Here is a 27,893-nt window from a genome sequence, read left to right as displayed (position 1 = left end):
CTGTGCTCAGAGTTACATGGAAGAGGAGAGGGTGATTTCATCCCGCTTCAGTCTCCTGATCCACGCTGGTCTTATGTCTCTGGGAATAGTCATTCCCAAGGTTGGAAAGGCCTGCGGGGGCAGGAAGTTTGGGAAAGATCCATGATCCTTGCATCCATGGGTTGCTGGATCCAACCTCTACTTTCATGTGCATCTCCCTATTGGCCCAAGCATTAAGAAGTTTCTAAACCAGGAGCTATGGGGCTTGTTTCCCAGTGAAGAGAGAGTACTGAAGATACTGCATCTGTGTGATACCTCTTTAATCACACACACACACATATATTGATGGCTGTGGTGGCCTCCATAATGGAACATGCTTGTGTTGTCTTTTTGTGAGGCTGCTAGTACACCACAGTAGGAACAGGGTGTCCAAATGGGAAGTTTCCCTGCATTTCCTACCCATGTCCCCCAGCAACAGCCATTCTCCCATCCCTGGGGCTTTTTCACACACACACACACACACACACACACACACACACACACACACACACACACATACATACATACATACATACATATATATATATATATATATATATATATATATATATATATATCAGCAATTTCACATTCCACTGACATACCATTATTATAGGGGTGGCCAACGTTAGCTCTCCAGATGTTTTTTTGCCTACAACTCCCATCAACCCCAGCCAGCATGGCCAATGGCTGGGGCTGATGGGAGTTGTAGGCAAAAAACATCTGGAGAGCTACCATTGGCCACCCCTTATAACAATAAGTGTTACAAGCATTCTGTAAGTTCCAAGCTTTCATTTTAAAAAAAAAGCGTTTAGCTAATTTTATTTCCCTTTATATCTCAGCAACAGAAGGGGCTACTTCTTTTAAAAGAATGAAAGCTGGAAACTCACAAACCTTGATACGCTTATTATTATAACAATATATCAGTACAGTCATATGAAATTGATGATTTAAATTTCAGAAAACACAGCATCTTAGGGAAGCGGGGTGTTACTGCAGTCTTTCCCAAAATGTTGAAGTAAAGCAAGTTTGAGAAAGATTGGGGAGATGCCGGGGAAATACATGGGAGGTGCACAAATGTATTGCAAGGAAGCAGATATCCCATGTGGAAATGGGCTGAAACTGATCTGAGCACAGGGAAACAAGAAAGCAATGGTACCAGTAGACTTTAAAATAGAATCAGCATGCCTCCCCAGCAAACCATGCATTTGGAGATATCTTTTTGGCCAGCAGAATTTTGTTTTTGTCTTTGCTGGTAGCATTCAAATCCCATCCATTTTCTCTGCCCCATGCATGGATTGCAACGTGTCACAAAACCACCAACCCTACAGATATATCCTTCCAAAACTGGCATCTTCGGCTAATGCTAGAAACATCATCAGACTATAATTGTCCATAAGCAGGCAATTCAGTGTGTGACTTCCATCACTTCATACACCCCAATATAATTTCATTTACGCCACAACCTACAAAGGTGCCAATAAGTTGCACTTTCACATTGCTTACATGGCACCTTTTTGATCACAAGACACAAGTGAGCTTGTTCAGGATAGAATTCTGGTACTGGGATCTAGTTATCAAAAGATGCCAGCATTCAGTTGAAGTCTTGCCATATGAAAACAGAAATTGGATGTGAAAAATATGAAGTTGGTCTGCTTGTTAACATGCTTCTTCGTTTCCAAATCTTAATGCATTTGCCATCTGCTCTTCAGGCCTAATTCTTCAGCTGATGCAATTTCTTTTGATAAAAAGAACTGGAGCTGAGACTGTTTTGGCGTATAAAGGCCAGGTCTGTAGTTCTGAAATGGCTCATCTCTGCATTTAATTGGCAGTAGGCATGCATTACGCTCAAATTGATGGTTAGTTTGTCCCTCCTTCGTTTTCAGCAGCTTGACCTGCAAGAGAAGCTGTCCTGTGTGGTGCTTGCTGCTGGGGTTGTGATGCAGAATTGTATGTGCTTTGGGGAGAGGGACGAGGGGATGCTTCCTGTGTGCATTCTGTGCTTTCACAACACCTATGTGCATGAAGATCCTGCTCCATGTAAACTGGGGACAGATTTAGCTTATTTACTCAAAAGCAAAGGCAACACTGAGTGTAAGCCTTTTAAAAGTTATACACAAAAGAGTTTTTAAAAGTTATACACAAAAGAGTTTATAAAATTACTGTAAGGCTAGCCCAATCTCGTCAGATCTTGGAAGCTAAGCAGGGCCAGTCAGCCCTGGCTAGTATTTGGATGGGAGACCTCCAAGGAATACCAAGGTTGTGATGTGGAAGCAGGTGATGACAAGCCACCTCTAAACATCTCTTGCCAGGAAATCCATAAGTTACCATAAGTCAGCTGTGACTTGACAGCCGTTTCCACACACACCCCCCCCTGGAATAACTATGCTATAAGTGAATTTAAGACCATCCTTGCCTTTCCTTGGAAACATATGTAGGGGAAAATCTAGTCTGTCTGTCTGGTAATAGGATATTTTGATTTCTGAATGATGGGACTAAATTGTGTTAATGTCTGTATTATACCTTTTTTGAAATCTGTTTTTTTTTAAACAAACCACTGATTGTCTGGTGTGATCCTATGTGTACTTGTTTCTGCTAAGAATATGAATATGGAAAGACATAAACCCTGGTGATTTTTCTTTTATGAAATTTTGTGGCTTCATATCCTACAATAAACAACAGGTTTAACTGTCATGTTTTAACTGTCGTACTTCTCCTTCCTTTGGAATCCTGGTACTTATGGAAGGGAAAGGAAAGGTCCCCCGTGCAAGCACCAATCGTTTCCGACTCTGAGGTGACGTTGCTTTCACAACATTTTCATGGCAGACTTTTTATGGGGTGGTTTGCCATTGCCTTCCCCAGTCTTTTACACTTTCCCCCCAGGAAGCTGGGTACTCATTTTACTGGCCTCGGAAGAATGGAAAGCTGAGTCAACCTTGGGCCAGCTACCTGAATCCAGCTTCCGCTGGAATCGAGCTCAGGCCGTGAGCAGAGAGTTCAGACCACAGTACTGCAGCTTTACCACTCTGCGCTATGGGGTCGCTATCTTTGATAATTCTTGGTTTCTATTCTAAAATATAGTTCCCACTGGCTCCTTGTGATAAATAGTGGAAATGAAAGTAGCTATCATTATTATTATTACTGTTGCTATCCCATATATTGTTCTAGTAATGCTAATAACTTTTACATTATTTCACTGTTTATTCCCATATTGCCTATGTGGGGCTGAGTGTGCATTCAGATACCACAGCCTGTGTATTCATGATAGGCATGGATCTAGTTAATAGTTAAACTTGTGTCTGCTGTCCTTCCCCCTCACACGGAGATTGAAGCTGACTCCAATTAGTTGATTTCTTTCTCACTAACCATACTTTTAAAACAGGATTAAATCCCTGATTTGGACATGACAGCTAATTAGAGTTAGTCAGAGGCCTCACTCTTCAGTTTCTGCACATAAGGGGAGGGAGTGTTTCAGCACAACCATTAACCATCATGAACATATTGAGGCTGAGTTGTGATGTGTGAACAGAGCCTTGGAGAGCATAGGTTTCCTATGGCCCTCAGTGAGTTCATGGCAGAAAAGAGATTAGGGACTTCCTGGTTAACAGTGTCATCCACTTTCCTGGAAGTAATGCATGTTGTGTGAATGAGACAACATGTATATATTTCTTGTAGATACAGGTTTGGTACACATGAGCGTGCTCCCTCAAATCAGTGGTTCTTTTCATGCATATTGAAAGTGTACATGCATGGAAAATGTGTATGTTGCTTCATTCACACAAAATGGCAGCCATGCATATCAAGAGACTCATGCACAGTGTGTGCTTGCATTGCACAGCTGGAGTCCCACCACTGAATTATTGAGAAGCGCTTGTGTGCCCTCTGTCTCCCAGGCAGTGGGAAACTTTGGGCAGTGTTTTCAGCTTCCAAGATAAAGTGCATTTCCCCCCTCCCTCTTGCTTTGAAATTGTTAATGTTCTTCCCAAAATCCTTTTTGAGCTTCTCTTCTTTGAGCTTGAGAAAGTGCAGGAGAGGAGTAGATGGCTAACAATCCACCTTCAGGGACATGACTAAAGTTTTGCAGCCCTAACTGGAGCCAATTACTCCATTTATAAATATGCCTCTGATTATATACTACTTTAGTCAGACCTCATATTTAGAGCAATTCTTGGTTCTGGTGTACTGTTAGTACCCTGACAGCAGTGAGTTAATGGCAGGAAAACGGATGTTGCCCATGCACAACCTTTATCATTAGTCTGTGTATAACCCCTGAAAGCACATTTCTTCCTTGCACCTGTGACCTGTCAGCCGCCATGCTGTTGTTTACGGTAGTCATAGTGGCTCTTCTTTTGAAAACATGAATTGTTCTAGCAACCAGCTGTTCCACGTTCCATGCTTACGTGTGTTCCTCACACAATCCCAGGTGTCTGTGCTCAGAAATAAAAACAAGGGAAGGGAATATAATTCACAGTGGCCTGAACACAACCTCCCCTTCTGTTCGAAGGCTGCTTCAAATGAGGCAATTTTCCCACCACCTCCTTTCATGAAGGCAGCTCCTTTCCTTTGCTAGTGTAACCCTCTGTTTATCCCACCAGCCCCAATTGAGGGAAGAAATCATGGGACCTGGGCTTGTTAATGTGGGGAGGTGGAAAAAAGAAAGCAGCGGTGCCTCCAGCTCACTGGCCTCCACTTCCAGCCAGGAGGGATGGACTGTAGCTAAAAAAGGGGAAAACAGTAATTTCAAAACCAACTCTGACCTGCCAATTAGATATAACCATCCACAGGGCTTTTTGTGTAGGAAAAAGCCCAGCAGGAACTTATTTGCATATTAGGCCACATCTCCTGGTCACCACTGTTTCACATTTGCATATTCAGAACTCATTTGCATATTAGGCCACGTCCCCTGATGCCAAACCAGTAAGAACTGCATTCCTGTGCGTTCCTGCTCAAAAAAGCCCTGATCCATCCACAAGTAAAATTTAAAACGCACGTATCATTCAAAAAAGGAGGGGTGGGGAATCAAAGCAGAACACACATATATTAAACTCTCACTTAGGCAACACAACTTAACATGTAACCACAGGCAGAATTGGAGTCTTTTACTGTCTCTCTGAGGCCTCCTGCAGGTCTCACTCCCTTCACTGCTGTAGCTTTCTTGAGGCTCCTTCTCAGGCATCCCTGCTCTCTGCACCAGGACCCAGATAGCTTCTCGCTCCCTTCCCCTCCTCCCAAAGCCTCCTTTCTCTCAGAATTCTCCTTTTCTTCAGCACTCTCCTATGGGTCCCTTTGAGGGACAAAATATCTTTCCACAAACTCCAATAAAGGGCTAACACCATAGAGTTACACTAGGGGGTTGAGTATAGCTTACTCTATATTTGTGAGATGTGAGTGTAGCTTACTCTAAATTTATAGTTTATTCTAGATTTGTGGGGATTTAGGGTAGTTTACCCTGTATGTATAGCTTACTCTATATTTGTGGGGTTTGGCTATAGCTTACTCCATTTTGAGGGACTGTTTTGACTAGATGACAGTCAAAACTGTCACTGTCATTTTCCTCACCCCATGTAGCAGCTTCAGGAGGTGAAGTGGGAGGTGATATTGAAGTGGGAGGTGATATTTCACGGTGGTGAGAACCAGAGAGGATTGTGAGGCACTCCAAAGGGATCTGTCGAGGCTGGGTGAGTGGGCGTCAACGTGGCAGATGAGTTTCAATGTGGCCGAGTGCAAAGTAATGCACATTGGGGCCAAGAATCCCAGCTACAAATACAAGTTGATGGGTTGTGAACTGGCAGAGACTGATCAAGAGGGTCAGTTTCTGTCTTGGGGTCATGGTAGATAACTCACTGAAAATGTCAAGACAGTGTGCGATTGCAATAAAAAAGGCCAACGCCATGCTGGGAATTATTAGGAAGGAAATTGAAAACAAATCAGCCAGTATCATAATGCCCCTGTGTAAATCAATGGTGCGGCCTCATTTGGAATACTGTGTACAATTCTAGTCACCGCACCTCAAAAAGGATATTATAGCATTGGAGAAAGTCCAGAGAAGGGCAACTAGAATGATTAAAGGTTTGGAACACTTTCCCTATGAAGAAAGGTTAAAACGCTTGGGGCTCTTTAGCTTGGAGAAACATCGACTGCAGGGTAATATGATAAAGGTTAACAAGATTATGCATGGGATGGAGAAAGTAGAGAAAGAAGTACTTTTCTCCCTTTCTCACAATACAAGAACTCGTGAGCATTCGATGAAATTGCTGAGCAGTCAGGTTAAAACTGGTAAAAGGAAGTACTTCTTCACTCAAAGGGTGATTAACATGTGGAATTCACTGCCACAGGAGGTGGTGGCGGCTACAAGCATAGCCAGCTTCAAGAGGGGATTGGATAAAAATATGGAGCAGAGGTCCATCAGTGGGTATTAGCCACAGTATATATTTATATGTGTATGTGTGTATATGTATGTATGTAAGTGTGTGTGTGTGTGTATACACACACACACATATTGGCCACTGTGTGACACAGAGTGTTGGACTGGATGGGCCATTGGCCTGATCCAACATGGCTTCTCTTATGTTCTTATTGAACTCTTCCACCCAGGGTTGCCAGCCTCCAGGTGGTGACTGAGATCTCCTGGGGTTACAGCAGATTTCCAGGTGACAGAGTTCAGTTCACCAGGAGAAAATTACCATTTTGGAAGATGGACGGTATGGCATTATGCCCCACTGAGGTCCCTCCCCTCCCCCAATCTCATCCCCATCTCAAAATCACCAGGTGTTTCCCAACCTAGAACTGGCAGCTTTGCTTCCAACTCAAGCACCATTTTCCTGTTCCTGCATGACTTCTCTAAAGTACAAAACAAACTGGAAGACTCTGGTCATGGATCTTCCTTGCATCACAACTGGTCTTTCATTAGACTGTTCAGATGTTATGGAGACTTTAATCTTCACAGGGATTTTTATGCACGTTTGTTGGTCAAGGAATGACAATGAATGTTAACTGTCAGGTGATAGCTTGCAAGCATGGAACAGCCACCAGATTTAAATCCGTTAGGAAGCTATCCTCTCCACAGAAGTTGCCTCCACTGGAGAGAAATAAAGTTCTCTTCAATTGTAGTATGAAAGGTTAAAATTTAATACATGAGGGATTTCTTCCCCATAAATAATGTAGAAAGACTTCAGAACATTTTAAAAGTGAGGGGCTGGGAAGTGGCAGTGCTGTGTACTTGAATAACTCAAAGCTTACCACATGAAGTATCTCTCTGAGTATGACCATCTTTAAGGCCCATACCTCAGTGGCATACCTTTTCCTGGAACGGAGAGCTCCATCAACTAGCTTTTATCTCTTCATTGTTTCCTAAATCATCCACATATTTGGGACAAAATAAAAAAAATACTATGTGCCAAGGTGAATTTGATATGTTTCCAAGTGTATATCAACCCTGGTATAAACACTGCTATCTTTTAAAAGGATTGCAGAAATAGTAAAGAAAAGATGGACCGCAGATGACCAATTGTGGTGCTTACTGCTCCCCCCAATATCTTTGGAAAAGGCTGATTCACAAAGACATGTACACCAATAATCATTTTTCCACTGAAAATATGAATGGCTCTGAATACAAAACATGATTTGTTGCAAGATATCCCTTTTCCATATGATCTAGGTTAAATTCTTTTCTGTGCCTTGTATTGGCTCCCTCCAAGCCAAAGTTCACAGTGTATGCAATAGTAGTAAGCAACTTGTTCAGATGAACAAAATAAAGATTGTAAAGTACATCAGCATGGTGTGATGGTTACAGTGTTTGTCTGTAATCTGTGAGACCAAGGTTCAAATCCCCACTTGGCCATAGAATCTTGCTTTTGTGACCTATAGCCAGGAATTTTCTCTCTCAGCCCTAAATACCTTACAGTCTGGTAGTTGTGAAGATAAAAATGGGAGGAGGGGAAGATGATATTATAAGCTACTTTGGATCTTTATGAGGGAGAAAAGCAGGGTATAAACATCTAAATAAAATAAATTCACTGTACTATAATGCAAGATTCACTGGGATTCTCTGAAATGTCTGCATATAATTAATATTTTTTTAAAAAAAATGGTTGGATGAAGCTTTACGAAGTGCAGAGATAAGTTTTCCCTTATTTTTGAAGCCCTTTTACTTCTTCTTTCAGTGATGGCCCCAGCTCGAGAGAACTTCTGGGGTCACAGGAGTTAATGAAGCCCCTGCAACATGTTCAGTGTTGAGGACCTCCTCATTTCTCATGGATACAAATTGTCTAAAACTCCTGCCAGTTTGTATGAGAACAGATGCGATGGAAATCAGCATGAACTGGCAGAGAGGAGGCCAGTTCATGGAACACTAAATGGATTACCAACTAACTCTGGAGCCTATGCTTGTGTGAAGAAAACTGCCACAAAAAGCCACCTGAATGACAATGAAAGTAGTTACATCAGCCAAGGGCAGCAGCCTGGATCTGTTTATCAGAAGGACTTTCAAAGCTTGGCCAATACTCATGCTTCAGAAGGGAGGTAAGAGTCTGGGTTTTCTACATGTTGATTTGCAGACGCAGTCTAAAGTCTGTGTTTAGCTCTCCACCATCCTTTGGGGGTTTTTTTGCTTTGCTTGTAACCACATTCTGACATCAGCCTTTTCAAATGATACACTCTCTTTGGGTCCTTTTTGTGAATGCCAATACAAAGAAGAAATCCAGAACAACCTGAAACTTCTCTTGATCAGTTCCATAGCTGTTTAAAGTTATCAGTCTGTGATAATTAGCCTGGGACAAATATGGTGTGTGTGTGTGTATGTAAAATGTCATCAAGTCTCAGCTGACTTATAGTGCCCCTAGCAAGGGGTTTTCAAGGCAAGGGAGAAGCAGAGGAGGTTTGCCATTGCCTTCCCCTGCAGAGTCTTCCTCGTCCCTTCCAAGTATCGACCCTGCTTGACTTTTGAGATCTGGTGAGATCAGAGTATACTGTGCCCATGCCACCTTCCCTCCTGGACCAACATGATAGTGTCTTTTTTAAAAAAAATAATATCCTGGGGATATTTACTGAAGATCTGGCCCTTTCCCAGATTGCATTTTCCAAGCTGGAGATAGCTGTTATGATGGGCAAGTAGCACCCATTAAGGTAAGAAGGTACAGATTGATGGAAATGGTTTGGGAGGAGAATTTTTCAGGCATATAGGAACCAGCTTCCAGAGTCACAAAAGCCCTATGAAACTGTCCCTGCTGCCAAAAGCTTTTCATTATTTTTTATAACAAGTGGAAACCCACAAGGACTTGCAGGAGGCATCACATTTTCCCTCCCCCACTATTTCCTCTTTCCCATTCCTGAAAGCCCCATATTTCCCTTTTCCTGCTTCCTTCTCTTCTAGTAGACTGATCGAAGCCACCAAGTAATACACCGTCTTTCAGTTTGCAAAAATATATTATAAGGATTGTGTACAACACATAATAAACAATACAATAATGACAGAGGCCGGCGGAAGCACCGCTGGCTTCTATCATTGTTGTATTGTTTATTGTGTGTTGTACACAATCCTTATAATATATTTTTGCAAACTGAAAGACGGTGTATTACTTGGTGGCTTTGATCAGTCCACTAGCTACACCAAGTGCCCTTTAAGCAGCATCCTTCTCTTCTAGGGCTGCCAACCTGGAGATCTCTTGGAATAACAATGGATCTCCCAACTACAGAGATCAGTTAGGGTTGCCAACTCCAAGTTGGGAAATTCCTGGACATTGGGGTGTGGGTGCTATAGGCTATAATTTGGAGGGGGTTTTTTAGAAACTCCGTTATTTTAAAAGCAGATTTCAGATTTTTCTGCAAACCTATGCCCCCATTCACAGCTCCAGTCACAAGATTTAAGTATCCAAAGATTTGACTGGCCTTGCTGTTAGTATATAGATAATGTTAGACATTGGAGTACATCCAGAATTTTTCCAGTGATTCCTTTGTAACAGCCTGACTGTGTAAAGTTTCAAAAGATACCAATTTCATTTTCTTGAAGAGGTGGGTAGAGCAACCAACAGTGGAATGCTGCCATTGTAAAAGAACATCCCCCCCCCCCAATGATTTGAGGTTGTGTGAGTATATAGTTGTGGTGATGGTGAGGATGAAGCAATGCTAGTTACAGCCTAGTTGGTTCCTGGATCACAGATGCTTTGGAGGATCCCCAGGTCTCCTTAGCATTTTTCAAGGAAGCACCATAAATAAAAGTGCCTAGAAAAGGATCATTAAAACCATCCAGAGCCATTGTTTTCAGTTTGTGAAATGTGTTGCTGCAGTTCTGCTGCCGTGCAGCTGATTGTTTCAGTTCAAGAGTGCACACACAATCTGGACAGGAAGGTTTGGGTGCTTTCAAAGAGACATGCTCTGTAATCATGTTCCTGCAACTGCCAGTCTGCGAAACATGAGCAAAAGGAAATGACAGAGATTATTCTAGAAGACAATGCTGAGACCACAAGTTGTTCTCAGTTAAACCCAAACACTGCTCCCTATTCTCTTCATTTCTTGAGCCTCATGTAGTTGTTAGGATTTTGGCAGCAGTGTGTAGTGCTGTCTCTTTATGCAGTTGGTTTCGTTGTCTTGTATGCACAATTGGAAACCCAGATTTTTTTTTAGTGATATGTGCTCATGTCTGCTAGAGTTAAAAAATAAACATGTTGCTATGTTCATGCAACCACACCTATCAGGAGGACTGAGATAATATACTTTCCAGTTATGCAACTCCAGAGCACCGAAATCATAATGAGTGAATTAGGTTTTAGTTTCCGTTAGAGCTATAAAATGCAAGTATACCCAGGATTTGAGAAACCATGAAAAAATGCAGTATCTTCTGCTACCATAGCACATGTATGTTTAATTTTTGCTGTCTGAGAGGTAAGGAAATGAAGCTTGAAGGCAGAAAACAAAATATGTAGTTTACAAAAGAAAGTGTATTATTTGGACAGAAACTTGTAACAAAATAACAATTGATAGACTGCCAGTTTGGTATTAAACTAAACCTTATAAAATTGAAAACACTACACTCTTTAATAATGGATTATCATCAAACACATAATGTATTAATTGTTGCCAAAATTATTTACATTTAAAGAAACATGCACTTGAATATATCTGTCTACGGTACAAGGTCCCCCCCCCAAAAAAATCTCTTCTTCAGATTTCCCAATTTTTCCATGGGAAAATTTGAGAAAGTCCTCAGACTTGATCATGCCAAACATTTTGAATGTGAAAAACTTTACTTAAGAAGAATTTTATTCCTTTCAGAATAGAAGGTATTTCATAGGAGTTCCTTTCCAGTATCCCCCTGATTTTTTCCAATTTTTCCATTGGAAAAATTGCAAAAAAAAATTCAAGAGAAAAAAGGGGGGGGGAGAGAAATCCCCTAATGTTCCAGGGTGTTCCCTCCAGGCCTTCGTATCTCTAGTTTCCATAGATCTCTGGTAAGAGGTTATTTTTTTCAACTAAGTGGTATCTTTGCAAGATTTGATTCAAGCACGTTCCTGGATTGGGATGATTGTCCAGTGGTGAAAGGGCATACTTTCCTCCTTTACACCATGCATCCTGTGCGGTAGGTGCCACTGTGCAAACACCTGCTTGTGAACATACGAAGCTGCCTTCTACTGAATCAGATCCTTGGTCCATCAAAGTCAGTATTGTCTACTCAGACTGGCAGCGGCTCTCCAGGGTCTCAAGCTGAGGTTTTTCATGCCTATTTGTCTGGAGCCTTTTTTTGGAGATACCGGGGATTGAATCTGGGACCCTCTGCTCACCAAGCAGATGCTCTACCACTGAGCCACCATCCCTCCCCTCAAAGTGCAGACTTATTTTGATCCTTTCCCCCCAAAATTGGTATTCCATGCAGCAAATTGGGTGCACAAAAGTGCATGCTGGAGCCTCCATCTCATCCAGTTTCTCATTGCCTATGTAAGTGATTGAACAAGGCCTCAGTGTGCCTTCCTGGCTTCCAGTACCCAAGTGGCAAGGAAGATTTTACCACACTTCCAACGCAACGGCAGAAGGGCTACAGAACAACTAACTGAGAGTCACATGGACAGAAATATGCATGAGGCCTACTCCATTGTCACTTTTGTTATCACCTGGCCAAGTCATATTGTTCATGCATGGCAACTTGACCATGCCATTTTTAGGTGACTTCTGACATAGGGGCTGTTTTATACAAAGATAAATCTCCATAATTTGCTTCCTTTGTTTTCTGTTTCAGGCAGTAAAGCTCTCCTGTAGTGTGACTGGGTAGGCCATGCAGAAGGAAGGCAATCCCCTTTCCATGCTGTGTTGTTTGGTCCACTTTAGCAGGGGATTTCTGTGCTGCTCTCTTGCCAACAATGAAAGTGCCATGCAGACCATAGTCTCAAAATGTGAATAGTATTATCTTTTTTTTTTTCATTTTGGTGCCCTGGGGAGGAAGTAGTTTTTCATGCTGGACATTTATCTCACCCAGATGATTTGTTTTATAATCTTTTTGATGAAATATAAAGTCCCAGTTTCTTCTGAACAGTTTTGCTTGATAGGATGAACCCATGTCCATAAATAAAAATGATTGAATAAGGCACAGAAAGTGTTTCTATTTAGAAGGATAAAGTTCTTACCTTCCTACCTAGCACTCTACATTCCCTCTGGCATACCAGAAACAAAGATCATCTTGTTGGCTGCTGGCCAAAGCAAGATCTTTGGTCTGATTCCACAGGCTCTTACACACGGCAGCAAACTGAACACATGAGAATTGCAGAGGATTCTCCTAGTTGATCTACATCCATGTGCTACTTCAGTCAAGGTTGATTTTTCATCTCCTCCACACGTTGGCATGAGTTTATAGCAAACAAGATTTTTTTTGCTTGCCATCCAGAGATTTGACTTCTAGAGATTCCTTGTGGGGGGGGGAGTCATTTCACCCAGTATGTATAGGCTGGTCTGAATTTGAGGCAAGACCATACCAACAGCAGCTTGTGGCAGTCAGTCATGGACCCTGATGACTGTATGTAGGTTCCATCAAGTCACAATGGAATTATGTTGAGCCCAGTGAGGGGTTTTCAAGGCAAGAAGCAGAGGTGGTTTGTCGTTGCTTTCTTTTGCAGAGTCTTCCTTGGTGGTCATCTGTCCAAGTTCTGGCCCTGCATAGTTTCTGAGATCTGATGAGACTAGTTTATGCCATGCTGCCTTCAAGTGTTGCTGCCATCCTGATTAGGACTCAGCAGTGAACTTTGCTGTTGGAAGGAGCAAACTGAGTGTCCCTGCAGCTGGGGGCAAGGGGAATAAACTGGTAATGGAAAGTGGTATCAAGTTTCTGCCAACTTAAGGAGCTTTGTAGTGTTCAAGGTGAGAGACAAACAGTTGCCATTGCCTGCCTCTGCATAGCAATCCAGGGCTTCACTCATAGTCTCCCATCCAAGTACTATCCAGGACCAACCCTGTTTAGCTTTCAAGATCTGATGAGAGTGGGTTAGTCTGAGAAAGAAGAGAAAGAAGTACTTTTCTCCCTTTCTCACAATACGAGGACTCATGGACATTCAATGAAATTGCTCAGCAGTCGGATCAGAACTGATAAAAGGAAGTACTTCTTCACCCAAAGGGTGATTAACACATGGAATTCACTGCCACAGGAGGTGGTGGCAGCTACAAGCATAGACAGCTTCAAGAGGGGATTGAATAAGCATATGGAGCAGAGGTCCATCAGTGACTATTAGCCACAGCGTATTGTTGGAACTCTCTTTCTGGGGCAGTGATGATCTGTATTCTTGGTGCTTGGTGGGGGGGGGCAACAGTGAGAGGGCTTCTAGTGTCCTGGTCTCACTGATGGACCGTCTGATGGTGCCTGGTTTTTTGGCCACTGTGTGACACAGAGTGTTGGACTCTGGCTTCTCTTATGTTCTCTTATGTCTTCCAGGTTAAGTCAGGGAAATAAATTAGCTGAAAATAAACACAACTGAATCTCCCTTTCTGTAATTCTCTGAGACTTGAGCAGGCATTTTCTTCTCTTCTCTGTCTCACCCCCCCCCCCCCCACACACACACTCTTTATCGGACTCTCAACTGCCCTCAATATTCCCTGCTTCCTGGACCATTCTCAGTTTTCAGCAGCTTGTTTTTGGTTTTTCTCTTTGGTTAATTATTTTTCTGCTTATCTGTGATATCCCCTTAGTGATGTTATAATGCTTTGTCCATATGCATTGCTACAAAACATTTCTAACACATATGCATGGCATTAAATAAAATTACTGTATTGTTAATTAAGTGCAGCTATAGCTAGAGCTGTTGCAGGGCTCCTCATGGGAACATAGTACATGAGACAACCAGTTTGGTGTAGTGATGAAGAGTGGTGGACTCTAATATGGAGAAACTGGGTTTGATTCCCCACTCCTCCACATGCAGCTGCTGGGTGACCCTGAGTCAGTCACAGTTTTCTCAGAGCTGTTATCTCAGAGCAGTTCTCTCAGAGCTCTCTCAGCCCCACCTACCTCACAGGGTGTCTGTTGTGGGGAGAGGAAGGAAAGTGAGATTGTAAGCCGCTCTGAGGCTCTCAAGTGAAGTGATATAAATCCAGTCTCTTCTTCTAGCTTCTGCCAAGATCTTAGCAGGGGAAATAGCATTAGTGGCTTTGATTTCCTATTGGTGTCTTGTTATTATGCAAGAAACAAAATGTATGTGTTTATTCTATTCAGTGATATCTTTCTTTCTTTCTTGTAGGTTTTATGACCAACCTCAGGTAGTTTCTTCATTGCACCCAAAGACAGATAAAGATCTTGCCTACTGGAGAAGAAGAGGCCAAGATTTTAGTTCACTGTTTGGCTATACTGACAGAGGAGACTCTGAAATGAAAGGAATAGCAGCACCCCGTGTCTTATATGGGCATGATAAAGATGGCCAATGGGAGGTAGGAGGAGGGACAGAGAGAACGAGGCGAACTGGTTTGCAGGAGAAATGGAACCCCCCTGGTGACTACAGATGGCACAGTTTAAGAACAGAAGGCTGGAACCTGCCAACCAAGTTAGTGGGGCTCATGTCTGATGGCGACAGAGAGAGGTTGCTTCAAGATCCATACTCAGTCAGGCATGGTGGAGAAGCTGCTGTTGCTTCCCGTAATAAAGGGAAATCTCAGTCTTTGCCAAGAGTTCTTTCACCAGAGAGCCTGAGGTATGTTGAAATGCCCTCCTTGGTGAACAATCACTCGTTGAGTGGAACTAAAACAACATCTCATCCCAAAACTGGATTGGCCCAGGGAACCTCCAAACACACTGAGCAGACAGCTCCTTTTCTTCCTTTGCCCAAGCCGAAGTACGGCCGACCGCTGAAACCTCCTTCATATGAACTTCATTGGCAAACCAGGGGGAGGTTGGAAACACACTTGCTTCAGGATGGCCAACAGAAAGAGGAAGCCACCTCTTATTTGACCAAAGGTAACGAGCACAGTCAGGATGGCTCTGCTCAGGACCCCAGTCTCGAGCCCCCTGGGTACATCCCTCCCCCGTGTTACAAATCTCCAGTTCAGCAAAGTACAAATCAACGTTTACCCAACAAAGTGCCTGAGTACGACATGTGCTTTAATAACAGTTTGCAGCATCCAGTGGAAAGAGCCATCCTCAGTTATCAGCCCTCTGGTAGTAATGGTGGGACTAGAGACCAGCACTGTAAAAATGAACAGATTCCTCATGACCAGAAAAGGCCTCGTAAGCATGTGGAGAGCCACCTGTCCTCTGTCCAGTACATTCCTTTTGATGACCCTCGAATCAGGCATATTAAAATAGCACATGCAGATAGTTTCCAGGAGAGCAAAGTGGATGGAGATGCCAACAGAGAAAGTCCCTGTGCCTTCCAAGAGAGTGCTCTGGAACTTGAATACAACAGTGCCTTTTTGGATGTGTCAGACTCGCTCGCTAGTACTGCTGTGAAATGCCACCAGGTCTCTGGTGGCTCTGTAAACGGTAGCAGATGGCTAGCAGAGTCTAACATAGATCAAGACGATTGTGCCTTACCCATCCAAAGAGACTGTTATGACGCAGGTAGTGACACAAGTCACCAGTATTCCAAAAGCAGGCTGCTTGCACAGAGCCCCCCTGCAGAACTACCCCACGAGACGGTTACTAAAGTAAAAACATTTGAACCTGGAACGGAGGTTCAGAGCAAGAGGAGTTCAAAGAAAAAAATGAACGAGACTATATTTTGCTTGGTCTCTGTCCCAGTGAAATCAGAACTCAACCTGCCAGATACTGATAGGAACAACAACTTAACACAGGGTGCCGTTGAGAAGAATGGATTTGATAACAGCGGGGTTCTGCAGGAACAAAGTCTCCTAAGTACCTCTTCCACCGACTTGGAGCTCCAAGCCCTTACAGGAAACATGACCAACAAGAACGAGCTACAAAAACAAGAATCGTGGAGACCAGAGTTCAAACAAACGAATGACCTCAGACTCTTGCAGACCACAAAACACAAGGAGCTGCAGTATTCTGGCTCGTGGCCAAGTGACCACTACAAAGACCAGCAAACGCAGACCAGTTTCGCAGAAGAACCAAAACACTTGCAGCTTTCCCATGACTTTGAGCCCACTGGACTAACTAAGGGACCATCTTCTCTGCTGTTAAGAAATGCGGTCTCCATTACAGAACCAGTAATGTCAACTGCGTTACCTGCTGATGACAGGAAACATTGGCAGGATGCATACAGGGTGAAAAGTGAAGGGTACCTTGACACCTCCAGCAGTAGGCTGGTTTCTAGGACTGCAGTAGTTGCTCCAAAGGCATGCCAGAAGAACCCACCTTGTGCATTGTGCTCAAGACTTCCCGGGGAAGACAGAGAAACCAGTTGTGTTCTCAGGGAGGATGCCAGTGCCACCCGCAGTAGCAAGGAGCTGTTTGGGCAGTTCCTTCTGAAGCCTGTTGGACGACGCCCTTGGGATGTGATAAGCGAGCTGGAGAGTTTTAACAAGGAGCTTCAAGAGCAGGAAGAAAGTAATGAAGATGGTGTGGAAAAGGAGGACAAGCAGGAGAGGGGTGAGGAGAAGGGTGGAAGTCAAGAGAACGAGACCTGTAGAATTGAGGGAATGAGCCAGGACTGCAGACCCTCCACGCAGTCAGAGACTGATATGCTAGTTGCTCCTGTATTTCAACAGGTCAGAGAGAAAAGCAAAGCAGAACATTTTAATCAGTCTGAAAGTTCGAGAGCCAGGGTCTTAGGTAATGACTTTCGCGTTTATGGTAGATCGCAAAGCTGCTTGCATGCGAAAGAGGTTGGTGAATCAGTTAGGCCAGGAGATGGGTATGTTACTGCAGAACCAAGAAAATGGGAAGTTGGGGGAAGGATAATGAAAGAGGCAGGTAGTCCCTGCCCAGTTAAAAAGGTTCTGTTGGATAGTTACAGTGATGGGAATCATGACAATCCATTCAATGGAGTCAGCTTCAGCGAAACGGCCCACATTAAAAACTACCGAGATGATGCAGTTCGTTTTGATAGGATTACGAATAATGTTGTGCCCTGGAATAACCTAGCTTTCGAGAGAGGGTCTGGAGTGCGTTTGTCTCTAACAAACAGGACTCACGGTCTGTCCGAGCCAGATTTGAGATCTGTGGGGCTTGAAAATGGCCATGCACCTGGTGCAATGGAGCTTGATTATGGGAAACCTGAAGTCACAGAGATTCCCTCAAATGAGTCACTTCAGGAAAGAGCAGCCAGGATTTTGGGTATAGATGTAGCTGTGGAGTCACTTGTGCCCAGTAGCAGGGCGCTTCAGGAAGAACATTTTGACTCTGATAGTGTTCTTCAGGGCCTTGAGTTGTCAGCAGAGAGGGCACTGGGTAGGAAGAGGGAGGCGGAGACCACCTCTTATGAGGGAAGGAGGAAGTGCGGCTGGATGGAAAGCTCCCTTTTTGTTGGAGACAAAAACGTCTTGTTGGATTCCATGGAAGACCAGAAATCTGACCAAGAAGCTGCATTAGAGAAACAGCATTGTGAACCTCACAGAGGCCTTGACAGGCAAGGAGAAGACCAAAACCCCCCTCCCGACTCAGTTGCACTTCCATTTTGTGAAAGAAACTCAGTCCTATCAGGTGTGGAAAAAAGAGTCAGAAGCACTTCCAAAGTGATCGAGACCTTGCAAGGTAAGCTTGCATCTCCGCCTAGTCGAGCTGGCATGGATCGCTTGGTGAGGATGAAGGAAGTGGACTCAGTTTCTCGCATGAGGCGTCTGAGCATCAAAAATGCAGATTCTGTTGAAGATGGAGATGAAGATAAGCAGGTGAGGAAGGTGGAAGAAAGAGGAAACGGCACCTCCTTGGGTAGTAATGAACTGGCTCGCAAGATGTCCCATGGAAGTTCTGTCTCCAAGCGCATAATCTCACTGGCTGAAAATGGACTCTCGGACAACATAAGCGACAGGAAGACAGGAAGAGATTTGTTTTGTTTAGGTAAGATCAGAGCCTCTCCAGGGGGTTGTGTGGTTAGTGCTTTGATGGGAGATTAGTATCTGATTCAAAGGAAGGGTTCTCCCTAGCCCCAAATCCTTCTTCTCTTGGGTACACTGCAGCTGCTATTCAATTACAAAGAAAAAAGCAATCATTTGGTGGCTGGAATTTTCACCCTAGTAAAATCTGGTGCACTGGATTGTAAGAGACTTTCATATATTTATTTGAAGCGCTCATGTTTTGCACGCCACATTGCCATGACAAATGACTCTTCTTTGCACAACCTGGAAAGATAAATATGATTGGCAATGTCTTATGTAAAAACTAGAAGTTACAACCCCCTTGTGTAAACAAAATTGGAGCCCAGTAGCACTTTTAAGACCAACAAAGGTTTATTCAGAATGTAAGCTTTTGTGTGCATGCACCCTTCATCAGACAATGGAATGGAGTACAGTGAGCAGAGTTACATATAGCTGGTGGGCAGTGGTTAAGCATGAGAAATAGTATCAAGTTAGAATCTATGGCAAAATAGTGCAATTAACAAATTAAAAGAACAACCAGTTTGGCTTAGATACCATATGTTGTGTTGGAAAACAGCAAAGTCAGTGGTTTTAGAGAGTGAGAGAGAGACTAAACCACAGTTGGGGCTAACTGGGCAGGGTGCTTGAATCTCCCTCCTTTTCAGCATGAAACTGATGGTCACTCATAGAGCTGATCAATATAATGGCTCTGCTGAAGGTGAACCTGGAGTTCAGTGGTTGCAAATCCAGATATGTAATTTGACTCCACAAAGCAGCCACTGGGATGGGGTGAATTGTCTTTGGTCTGATACTGGTAAGGATATTAAGTCTTTCTTCTTGCAGATTTTCCCTAATTGAAAATGCTGCTCCTGATCTGCCTGTTTCTCAGTGGAAATGACTGGGTTTTTTTCGAGGGCAGTGGGGGAGAGTTTACCCCACACCCCATGCTGTGATCCTTCTAGCGTGCCTGTGTCCAGTGTAGTTTTGACCTGAGACAACCCCAGTTCTTCAACCACAGAGTTCACAGTAGCAGCTTCATGGGCAAATCTTTATGGCAGAATACAGGCATCAGTCCTTAAGCAGTGGGATCTCCCTCTGTAAAAGCTCTCCTGTACTTTAAGGATGGACTGCCGTTTTGGACTTGAGCAGCGGTGAGGGATTTGAGTGGCAGACAGGAGGGAAGATTTCAGAGCAAGGATCAAAGTCAAGCTATAAAACAGTGTATTTTTATAAAGTATCTACTGTAATTACTGTTTTTGTGCCTCAAGAAGTTGCATAGCGGCTTCTGACTCCAAAATCACATCTGAAATACTGGGTGGGAATTCTGCCACCCCCACCCTGCTGCGGCTTTCCCTCACTGGTGCCTCTTCTTCAAAGAGAGTGGTCATTTACGAAGTGACTTCTAAGTTATAAGATTTGCCTGTAATTGTAAAATGAGAGAGTTGGCCTCAGAGAAGAGCCATTTTCAGAGACTGTACTTGTTTACATAGCCTGTGGTCTTAAGAATTTGCCAGATCTTTGGGAGCTGTTTCTTATCAGCAGGCAAGATTCAATCCATGGATGTTAACAGCCCCTTGGTGTTCATGGTTTTTCTCCAGTGGGCAAATTGGGTTTCATTGTGTTACAAATGACCGATGAGGGGTCTCTTAAAATGTAATAGCATGATGTTCTTTGCCTGCTACAGAACAAAGTTTGAGTCCAGTGGCACCTTCAAGACCAATGAGGTTTAAATCAGGGTATAAGCTTTTGTGTGCATGCATGTGTGACGGTAATGAATGGGTTAACAAGAAAACTAAGGACACATAGAGCCTGCTTCAGGTGATCTGAGGGTGGGGGCCAAAGTGCTCAGAACTCTCGGAGGTGATTGACAGCTAATGGCTGAGTGCAGTTAGTGACAGAGTCTGAGGGAGGCTGCCGAAGAGAGCGGTTGGTCTGAGAAGGAGCTGAGACAGGAGCTGAGGAGAGTCTTCGAGAGAAGCAGAGCTCACTGTTCACTCTATAAAGACAGCCAAGGGGCTGTGTGTGACTAAAGGAGAGTCACGGTAAAAGACCTGAGAGGTCACAGACACAGAGACACTTCTCTTAAGAGCTAAAGAGGTGGTTGAGGGAAAGATGTGGGTCTAGAAGTCTGAAGGGCTGGGAGAAGAGACACCAATTAACTTAAGGGACTTGGCACATTACATCCAAGAGGCGAACCTAGAATAGTGTTGGAGAGTGGAATCTATAGGATCTGTGAAACCTGAAAGACCTAAGTGAATTAGATATTATAAAGCCTGAACTACGAAGAAACTGTTAACTGCTTGAGATACAATATAGCCCATGTATATATTTCCCATTCCCCAGTTGGAGACGGTGTGTGTACGTTAATAAATTACTGTGGTTTACTTTAAAGTTCTCTGGTGCCAGTATATTGGGAAAGCTATCAAAGCTGCTGTGGTCCCCTACAAACTGAGTTTATATCCATCTGAAAGCAAAACAAAACCCCCAAAGAGACTAGTAGTGAGAAATCCATATTATACCCACTCCTTGAGTTTCATAGTCGTGAGGTAAAATTCAAAAGGAAGAACTGAGGCTGAAGAGGGGCTGGGGTAGCCATAAGCTGCATATAGAAGCGAATCAGTGAGACCACGAGGCGCGCTGTTATAGCATACGTCTTCCTATCTGATGAAGCGTGCATGCAAACAAAAGCTTATATCCAGATTTAAACTTTGTTGGTCTTAAAGGTGCCGCTGGACTCAAACTTTGTTCTGTTGCTTGAGACCAGCATGGCCACCTACCTAAATTTATCTGCTACAGTTAAACATAATCCCTTGGAACTTTTAGGATTTTGTGTACATTTTTCCAGTGACCCTCTATCAGGGCTTAGTTGATCCAGCAAAAAACCAAAACAAAACACCCTCAATAGCCTTCAGTTCTGTGGTTGGCAAGTTCATGCGTCTTCTGAGGTGGTGGTAATGGTGGTAGAAAGTGCCATCAAGTCGCAGGTGGCTTAAGGCAACTCCATAGGGTTTTCAAAGCAAGAGACATTCAGAGGTGGTTTGCCATTGCCTGACTCCATGTCTCCACCCTTGTCTTCTGGGGCAGAGATGGGTTTTTAGAAGAAGAGGAAGAGATTGAATTTATACCCCACTTTTCACTCTTGAGTCTCAAAGCCGCATACAATCTTCCCTTCCTCTCCCGACAACACACCCTGTGAGGTAGGTGAGGCTGAGAGAGCTCTTTCAAGAAGTGCTCTTTTGAGAATAGCTCTGAGAGAACTGTAGCTGGCCCAAGGTCACCCAGCAGTTGCATGTGGAAGAGTGGGGAATCAAACCAAGTTATCCCAGATTAGAGTCCGCACTCCTAACCACTACACCAAACTAGCTGTTTTTTCTTGCGTGCAGATAAGAGGAAAGATGGGCTCAAGCCAGCAAAGTGTCTGTAGATGAGGCAGGTACTCCTGGTACAATGGCCTGCACTGCATACCATGCCAGCTGGCTCCATCTAGAACAGCTTTAGTGGAACCTTCTTCAGCTTTGAGAAACTGAACTTCAGCTCTGACCCCCTCGACAAGAACAGGTTTTCAACAGAAATATAAACATTTCTTCTAAAGGTCTGAGCTTGTTGCTTAGATACCAATAGAATGCTACAGAAGGAGAAGGCCAGAATGCGCAACCATCTACCTTTTGGTCCATTAAGAATGGGACACGAGAGCATTAATGGGTCAGTGGCAGTTTAGCGTTATGAGTGAAATTCTGTGTGCTATAACTAGAGAGCTCTGCACTGCATAAAGATGGCCTCTACATAGGAGTCAAGGATGTGAGCCAACCCATGTGCTAAAGGGAAGACATCCTCCTCTTTCTGGTCTATATCTAGGAGAGATTCCTTCCCAATCTCAAATACGAGGTTTAGGCGAGATCCTGCTTCACTTAGCCTTCCAAAAGGAAATGTAAGTAGGAACATCTCCATCTACTTGTTAACTTGGAAGCCGCCCTGAGCCACTTGTGGGAAGGGCGGGATACAAATCTTAAATAAATAAATAAATAAATAAATAAATAAATAAATAAATCCTGTTGGCTCAGTAAAGCAAGGTTCTGGCCATTTCCACACAAGATTGCTTGCCACAGCTTGGATACTACTGCGAAGCAGGATTTCTCTCCCCACCACTTCCTTACTAGTCCTTATGCTTCCATGACCCCCCCCCCCGCCCCCATCCCCAATTCTTTCCTGCTTTCAGGGCAAAGTTTCTCCAGTTATAAGGTGGAGTCAGGGCTTTTTTTGAGCAGGAACTCACAGGAATGCAGTTCTGGCTGGCTTGGCAAATGAGGTCCTGCTGGGCTTTTTCTGTTTTTTAAAAAAGCCCTGGGTAGAATAATGCCTAGAGAAGAACACCTATCCTATGATAGCCTGACTGTGTGAAACAGCTTATATCGTCATTTCCACTTTTTCCTGATTTTCAGGTCTTCTGATTCTCTTGCTGATGATAACTTCTCCATCCAACAAGGGAAGAGCGTCGCTTTTTAGGAGCAAGGTGGCACATTGGTGGGATCACTCCACCACCAGTCCTCGTACAAGGGCACACTTGACTGCCCCGCTGTCGATGGGACTTGCAGTAGCACTTGCAGTATTTTGCTGTTGACTTTCAGCATCAGTATGTACCCATGCCCTAAAAACACAACGCGGGAGATGGAATGTCAGCTTACTCTTTCTACAAATTGGATCTGAGATCAAAATAACTGTCATGGGTAGGAATGGAAGAGAAAAGATAACCAAGGTGTTTTCCACACATGGTCAGGCATATAGTTTCCCCCATTGCTGCTGTGACTGAAGAGGTAAATACTATGGCAGCAATTGTAAAAATGCAAAGAATTCTATTAACAATAACTAAATCTACACAATGTTACTAAGTATAATCATAATAACCTATTTTGTATTTCCTTGTCTTGACAATATACTGTGTTGCCCTAATTGTTATTTCTGGCTGAAGAGGCAGCATAGAAATAGCCTAAATAAATAGATCCTTTTATCCTGGGCATGAGACTTGCACCTTAGGGAGGCTGGCAGCTTACCCATCCTTTGGTCCCTGCAACAGCAGCTATTTCAGGAAAGGAACCGCCTACCGGCCAGAAACCCTGTGGAAATGGCCTTGCTCAGTTCGATGGATGCTTGTAAGAGTCACTAGTGACATGTCAAAGAACCACATGGGGCCACTGAGTGACTGTCACAGAATTAGGTCCTTAAATAGGTAGATTCAGAGCGTAAAACTCAGAGTCAATACCTGGCCTGTTTGGAGAAGGTGGTTGCTTGTCTGGTTACTGATAAGGTATCCTCTGAACCAATACTCTCTCTAAGCTGTGGAGTCTTGTGAGCAAAAATTCTACTTTTGTTAGCTACTGAATTAGTTTACTCTGAGCCCATCCTTCTTGAGCTAAGGCAAATATGTGTGAGCCATTGTCGGTCTCAACTTTTGTGTTGGATGAGGTGACTTCTCTGCTTTTCCAGGACTCAACCAGTGATGGGCTTGCACAAACTCCAATGAATTATGAACTGGATATAGTATAATGTATAGTATATTATAGTATAGCATAGCATAGTAAATATTGGGAGCTGTGTGTGATTGGGTTTATATCCTACCAGTCTGAGAGCCAGCTTGGTATACTGGTGAAGAGTGCAGACTCTAATCTGACAGAACTGGGCTTCATTCTCCACTCCTCCACATGCAGCTGCTGGGTGACCTTGGGTCAGCCACAATTCTCTCAGCTCTCTCAGCCCCACCTACATCACAGGTTGTCTGTTGTGGGGAGAGGAAGGGAAAGGAGATTGTAAGCCACTCTGGGTGAAGGGCAAGGTATGAATCCAGTCTCTTCCTCCTCCATCGTATTTAATTCATAGGGTATCCTTATACAAACCATTCAGCCCTGGTAAACTGTCTGTGAAATGGGATTATTAATTACTGTTGGGGGAACAATGACCTATGGTCATTGAGAATGAGCCATGTAAAAACACTTGAGCTCTTGACCTGTTAAAAATGCTTTGTAAAGCTGCAGTTCTCTGCTTAGTGTCTAATGTACAAGTCCTCTGTAAAATGAAAAGAACCTGCATACACACTACCAGGCAAGGAGAAGGTAAGATCAATTGTTGTTGCTAATACTGACTGTGTTTCCTGTTTTCCAGATGCATATGATCCCACCAGAGTGGAAAGGGTGTGATGCGAAAGACTGGCACAAGAGATTTCCACCCTCCATGGAGTATTTTTGCTGGTTTCCATCTTATGGGAATTGCTTTCAGCTTGAATGCTCTTGGGTGTACTGAAAAAGCCAGAGGACAAATAAGTGCTTCTTATTCCCACTGCTTTATGGAGCTTGCATAGAAGAGAAGGGAGAAAAATGTTTAAAAATCCTCCCATTTTGAGACCATCTGTCTGGGTTTTTTTTTTATTATTAAGACTTAATGCCTCTACTTGGCATGGATTGGTCATTTTAACATTGTTCAGCTAGGCCGGTAAACAGGATGGGGGGGCGGGTTTGGCTTATTTCTCTGTGTGAAGTATAAACAGAGGAGATTAGCAAAATGATTTTTGAAAGAATGTGAATTTTCTAAGCTAACCATCTGAACCTCTGAACTCTGAGCTTTGTTTAACACTGACTGTAAGCAGCCTGCAGTGCTGCTGATCTTTCAGCTCAAGCAAAGGCACGCCAGTGGGTAAGATGATGGATTGGAAAATCAACTGGAAAAAGGGCCAGTGATTTAAGTTTCTTGCTTGCCATTTGCAAGGAACATAAAAGCTTCAGCTCCAGCAGGAAAAAGGCCATGCCGTTATACTAATTATCATTGAGACAGACTCTGCTATGGACTGGCTGTTTCCAAACAATCCTGATGTCATCCTGCCTCCTTTTTTTGCACTGAGTAATGTGTTGGTTCTGTCCCCCTCCACACACATTTCCGTTTCATAACTACAAATTCCTTATGTGACCAAATTGCTCATTTCACAGAGTGGAACAGAACAAATCTCTCTCTTTTTTGTGTACAATGGGATCTATTTTTATACTGCGTAAGCAATTGTTAACCATTGACCGAGTTGAACGATGTATCTTGCCTATTTTTAAGCAGCAGTGGCTTTCAGAAGCGGAAGGGTTCACAGGCACACCTGCATGCACATTCCACATCCTTCTATTAACGACTGCCACTTTCTGTCACTGTATGGAAGAAGTATGCATGTGCGCATACACGTGGGTGTAACCATATAAATCTCTTTCTCTAAAAATGTCTATGTATTTACACAGATTTTTGTTCTCTTGGTTGGATCACTGCTTTTCAGGTAGGAACACAGCTGAAAACAATCTGGCATAGTCTTCCAGCCAGAACATTCCACAGACTAGAATTACACATACACACACACACAAAAAGAGCAGGTGTGGATGATCGGTTGTGCCCAAAGCCCCTGGAAGGGCTTCATTTGTGGTGGTGCAAGTAATGACTTGCAGCAGTGCAAATTTGTCAAGAGAACAGGAGACCCAGTTGGTTGCCTCTTCCCCAGTTCTCCAGGCGGCTGTGTCCCATCTCTTGCTACTAGTTCTACACCTGCCTTTCATGGTACTCCCAGCACATAAGAGCACATCCCCCCTGCCCTTGGTGACTTGGTAGCTTTTGGCTGGCATTTTGATTGCTGTGCAAGGGCGGAGGGGTCCACCGGTCCCAGGTCCTGGGGTCTTAGGTGCAGCAGAAGTGGTCATGTGTCCACATTGGGAACTCAGCAGCTTATAGGATTGGGCTGTTGCTCTATTGGTTTTTGCAGTACACTAATTTGTTTTAAAACTAGGATTCCATGTCTGATCCACTCCTGCAGCCATACAGAGAAGAAGCCATATCACCTTTTTAAAAAACAAAAACTACTTTTTCAAAAGTATTCCAAGTGTATAGAAAACTGTATATTCTTTTAGATTTATACCATTTTAGTGTGCACCACACTTATTTATATAGATCTTTTAATGTCTGTGCTTCTGTGTTTTGTTTGCTAACACCCATCTGAACATCTATTTGTGTCTGCTTATATTGGCCTTTTTAAATGTTTAGTTCTCTTCTCTAAAGCCATGTTTATCTGTAAACCATTTCAAGTTTCCTTTATTATTGCAGTGGTCCCACAATTTGGCCAAATATTAAACTATCCACCTAATGTGCTTTTGGCAGCCATAACTGCTTATATGTAACACGTGATTCTATTACATAGAATCTTTATTAAGTATTTAAAGTTTGTCATATGTTAAAATAAAGCTGTATGGCTTGCTTTATCGGAATCTGTGGGTTTCCTTTCTGCTAGAGTTCCGAGGTGGTCTCTGACATTTCCATATGTTTTTTCAAAACTTTGGTATCATAGTCGGTGTCCGGGTTCAAGTAGAATGCCTCTCCCTCTCCCAGCAGCTGCTCCCATCCATCTCTCTGAACCCCCCCCCCCTTCCCCGTGAGTCCAACATTCTGGTCATCCAGCCCAGGGAAGCTGCATGCTTCCCCATGGCTCATGAGGTCCAGCTATGCCAATTACATCTTTGTGTTTCAGCTGATCATCGGGGCCATGCCCTTATTTCATTTCCTGCAGGTTCCGTGCAGCAGAGTCCTCCATGGCATGATTTTTAGGCTAGTGAGCTTGGCAGTGGCCTCAGATGATACAGGAGGAGGGGGGTTTGCAGACATCCGAGCCCCTCTTTCCTGCTCACGGGTTACCCATTGCTCTCTCGAATCCTCTAGGTCTCTCCTGTGCTCTTCCTCCCTGGCCAACCATGAGCCTTAAGTTTTGTGAGCCAGTTTGGTGTAGTGATTAAGTGTGCGGACTCTTATCTGGGAGAACCAGGTTTGATTTCCCACTTCTCCACTTGCACCTGCTGGAATGGCCTTGAGTTAGCCACAGCTCTCATAGGAGTTGTCCTTGAAAGGGCAGCTGCTGTGAGAGCTCTCTCACCCCACCCACCTCACAGGGTGTCTGTTGTGGGGGAGGAAGATATAGGAGATTGTAAGCATCTCTGATTCAGAGAGAAGGGGGGGGGTATAAATCTGCAGTCCCCTTTGGGGTGAGGCCCAACGGAGCTGTCCAATCACACACCCTTTGACTGATGGCCAGCCCTTGCTTACAAGGGGGAGTTCTTGCTCTTTACTTGAAAACAACCCCCCGCCGCCACCTTACCCTCAGTGTGGGGTGAGGCTGAAACACCTGTTTCCAATCCCACTTCACCACTCGAGCTCTCATCCACCATTTCCCTGTCCTGATCGCCCATCTCGTTTCCCCATGGGGGGAGTCCCTCTTGTTTTCTTCACAATCCAGCTGGCCGGCAGGGCCAAACCTCCTGGGTATAACAGTGGCCCAGTGCAGCCAAGAGGCGGTGTAGCAGTCATGGGGCTGGCTTGCCAGGAGGGGCTGCTAGTGGGAGAAGCCTTATTGGGTTGACTGGCCCAGGTAGTGGGAGTGGGGC

General features: G+C 43.8%; 1 protein-coding gene across 3 annotated transcripts in view; it reads left to right on the top strand.

Annotated features, from left to right (window-relative positions):
* The window catches only part of JCAD (junctional cadherin 5 associated), a 93,633-nt gene extending 66,907 nt beyond the window's left edge, over window positions 1-26,726 (top strand). For all 3 annotated transcript variants that reach the window (XM_060248223.1, XM_060248225.1, XM_060248224.1), the window contains exons 2-4: window positions 8,181-8,538; window positions 14,724-18,436; window positions 24,607-26,726. In XM_060248223.1, the coding sequence (XP_060104206.1) occupies window positions 8,240-8,538; window positions 14,724-18,436; window positions 24,607-24,641 (4,047 nt within the window). In that variant the 5' untranslated portion in view covers window positions 8,181-8,239 and the 3' untranslated portion in view covers window positions 24,642-26,726. The remainder of the gene's footprint in view (window positions 1-8,180; window positions 8,539-14,723; window positions 18,437-24,606) is intronic.
* The last annotated feature ends 1,167 nt before the right edge of the window (window positions 26,727-27,893 follow it).

This window comes from Heteronotia binoei, chromosome 10 (genome assembly GCF_032191835.1).
Source record: "Heteronotia binoei isolate CCM8104 ecotype False Entrance Well chromosome 10, APGP_CSIRO_Hbin_v1, whole genome shotgun sequence".
NCBI classification, from domain to species: domain Eukaryota; kingdom Metazoa; phylum Chordata; class Lepidosauria; order Squamata; family Gekkonidae; genus Heteronotia; species Heteronotia binoei.
Note: the sequence above shows the minus strand (reverse complement) of the source record. Positions and strands in the feature narration are given on the sequence as shown.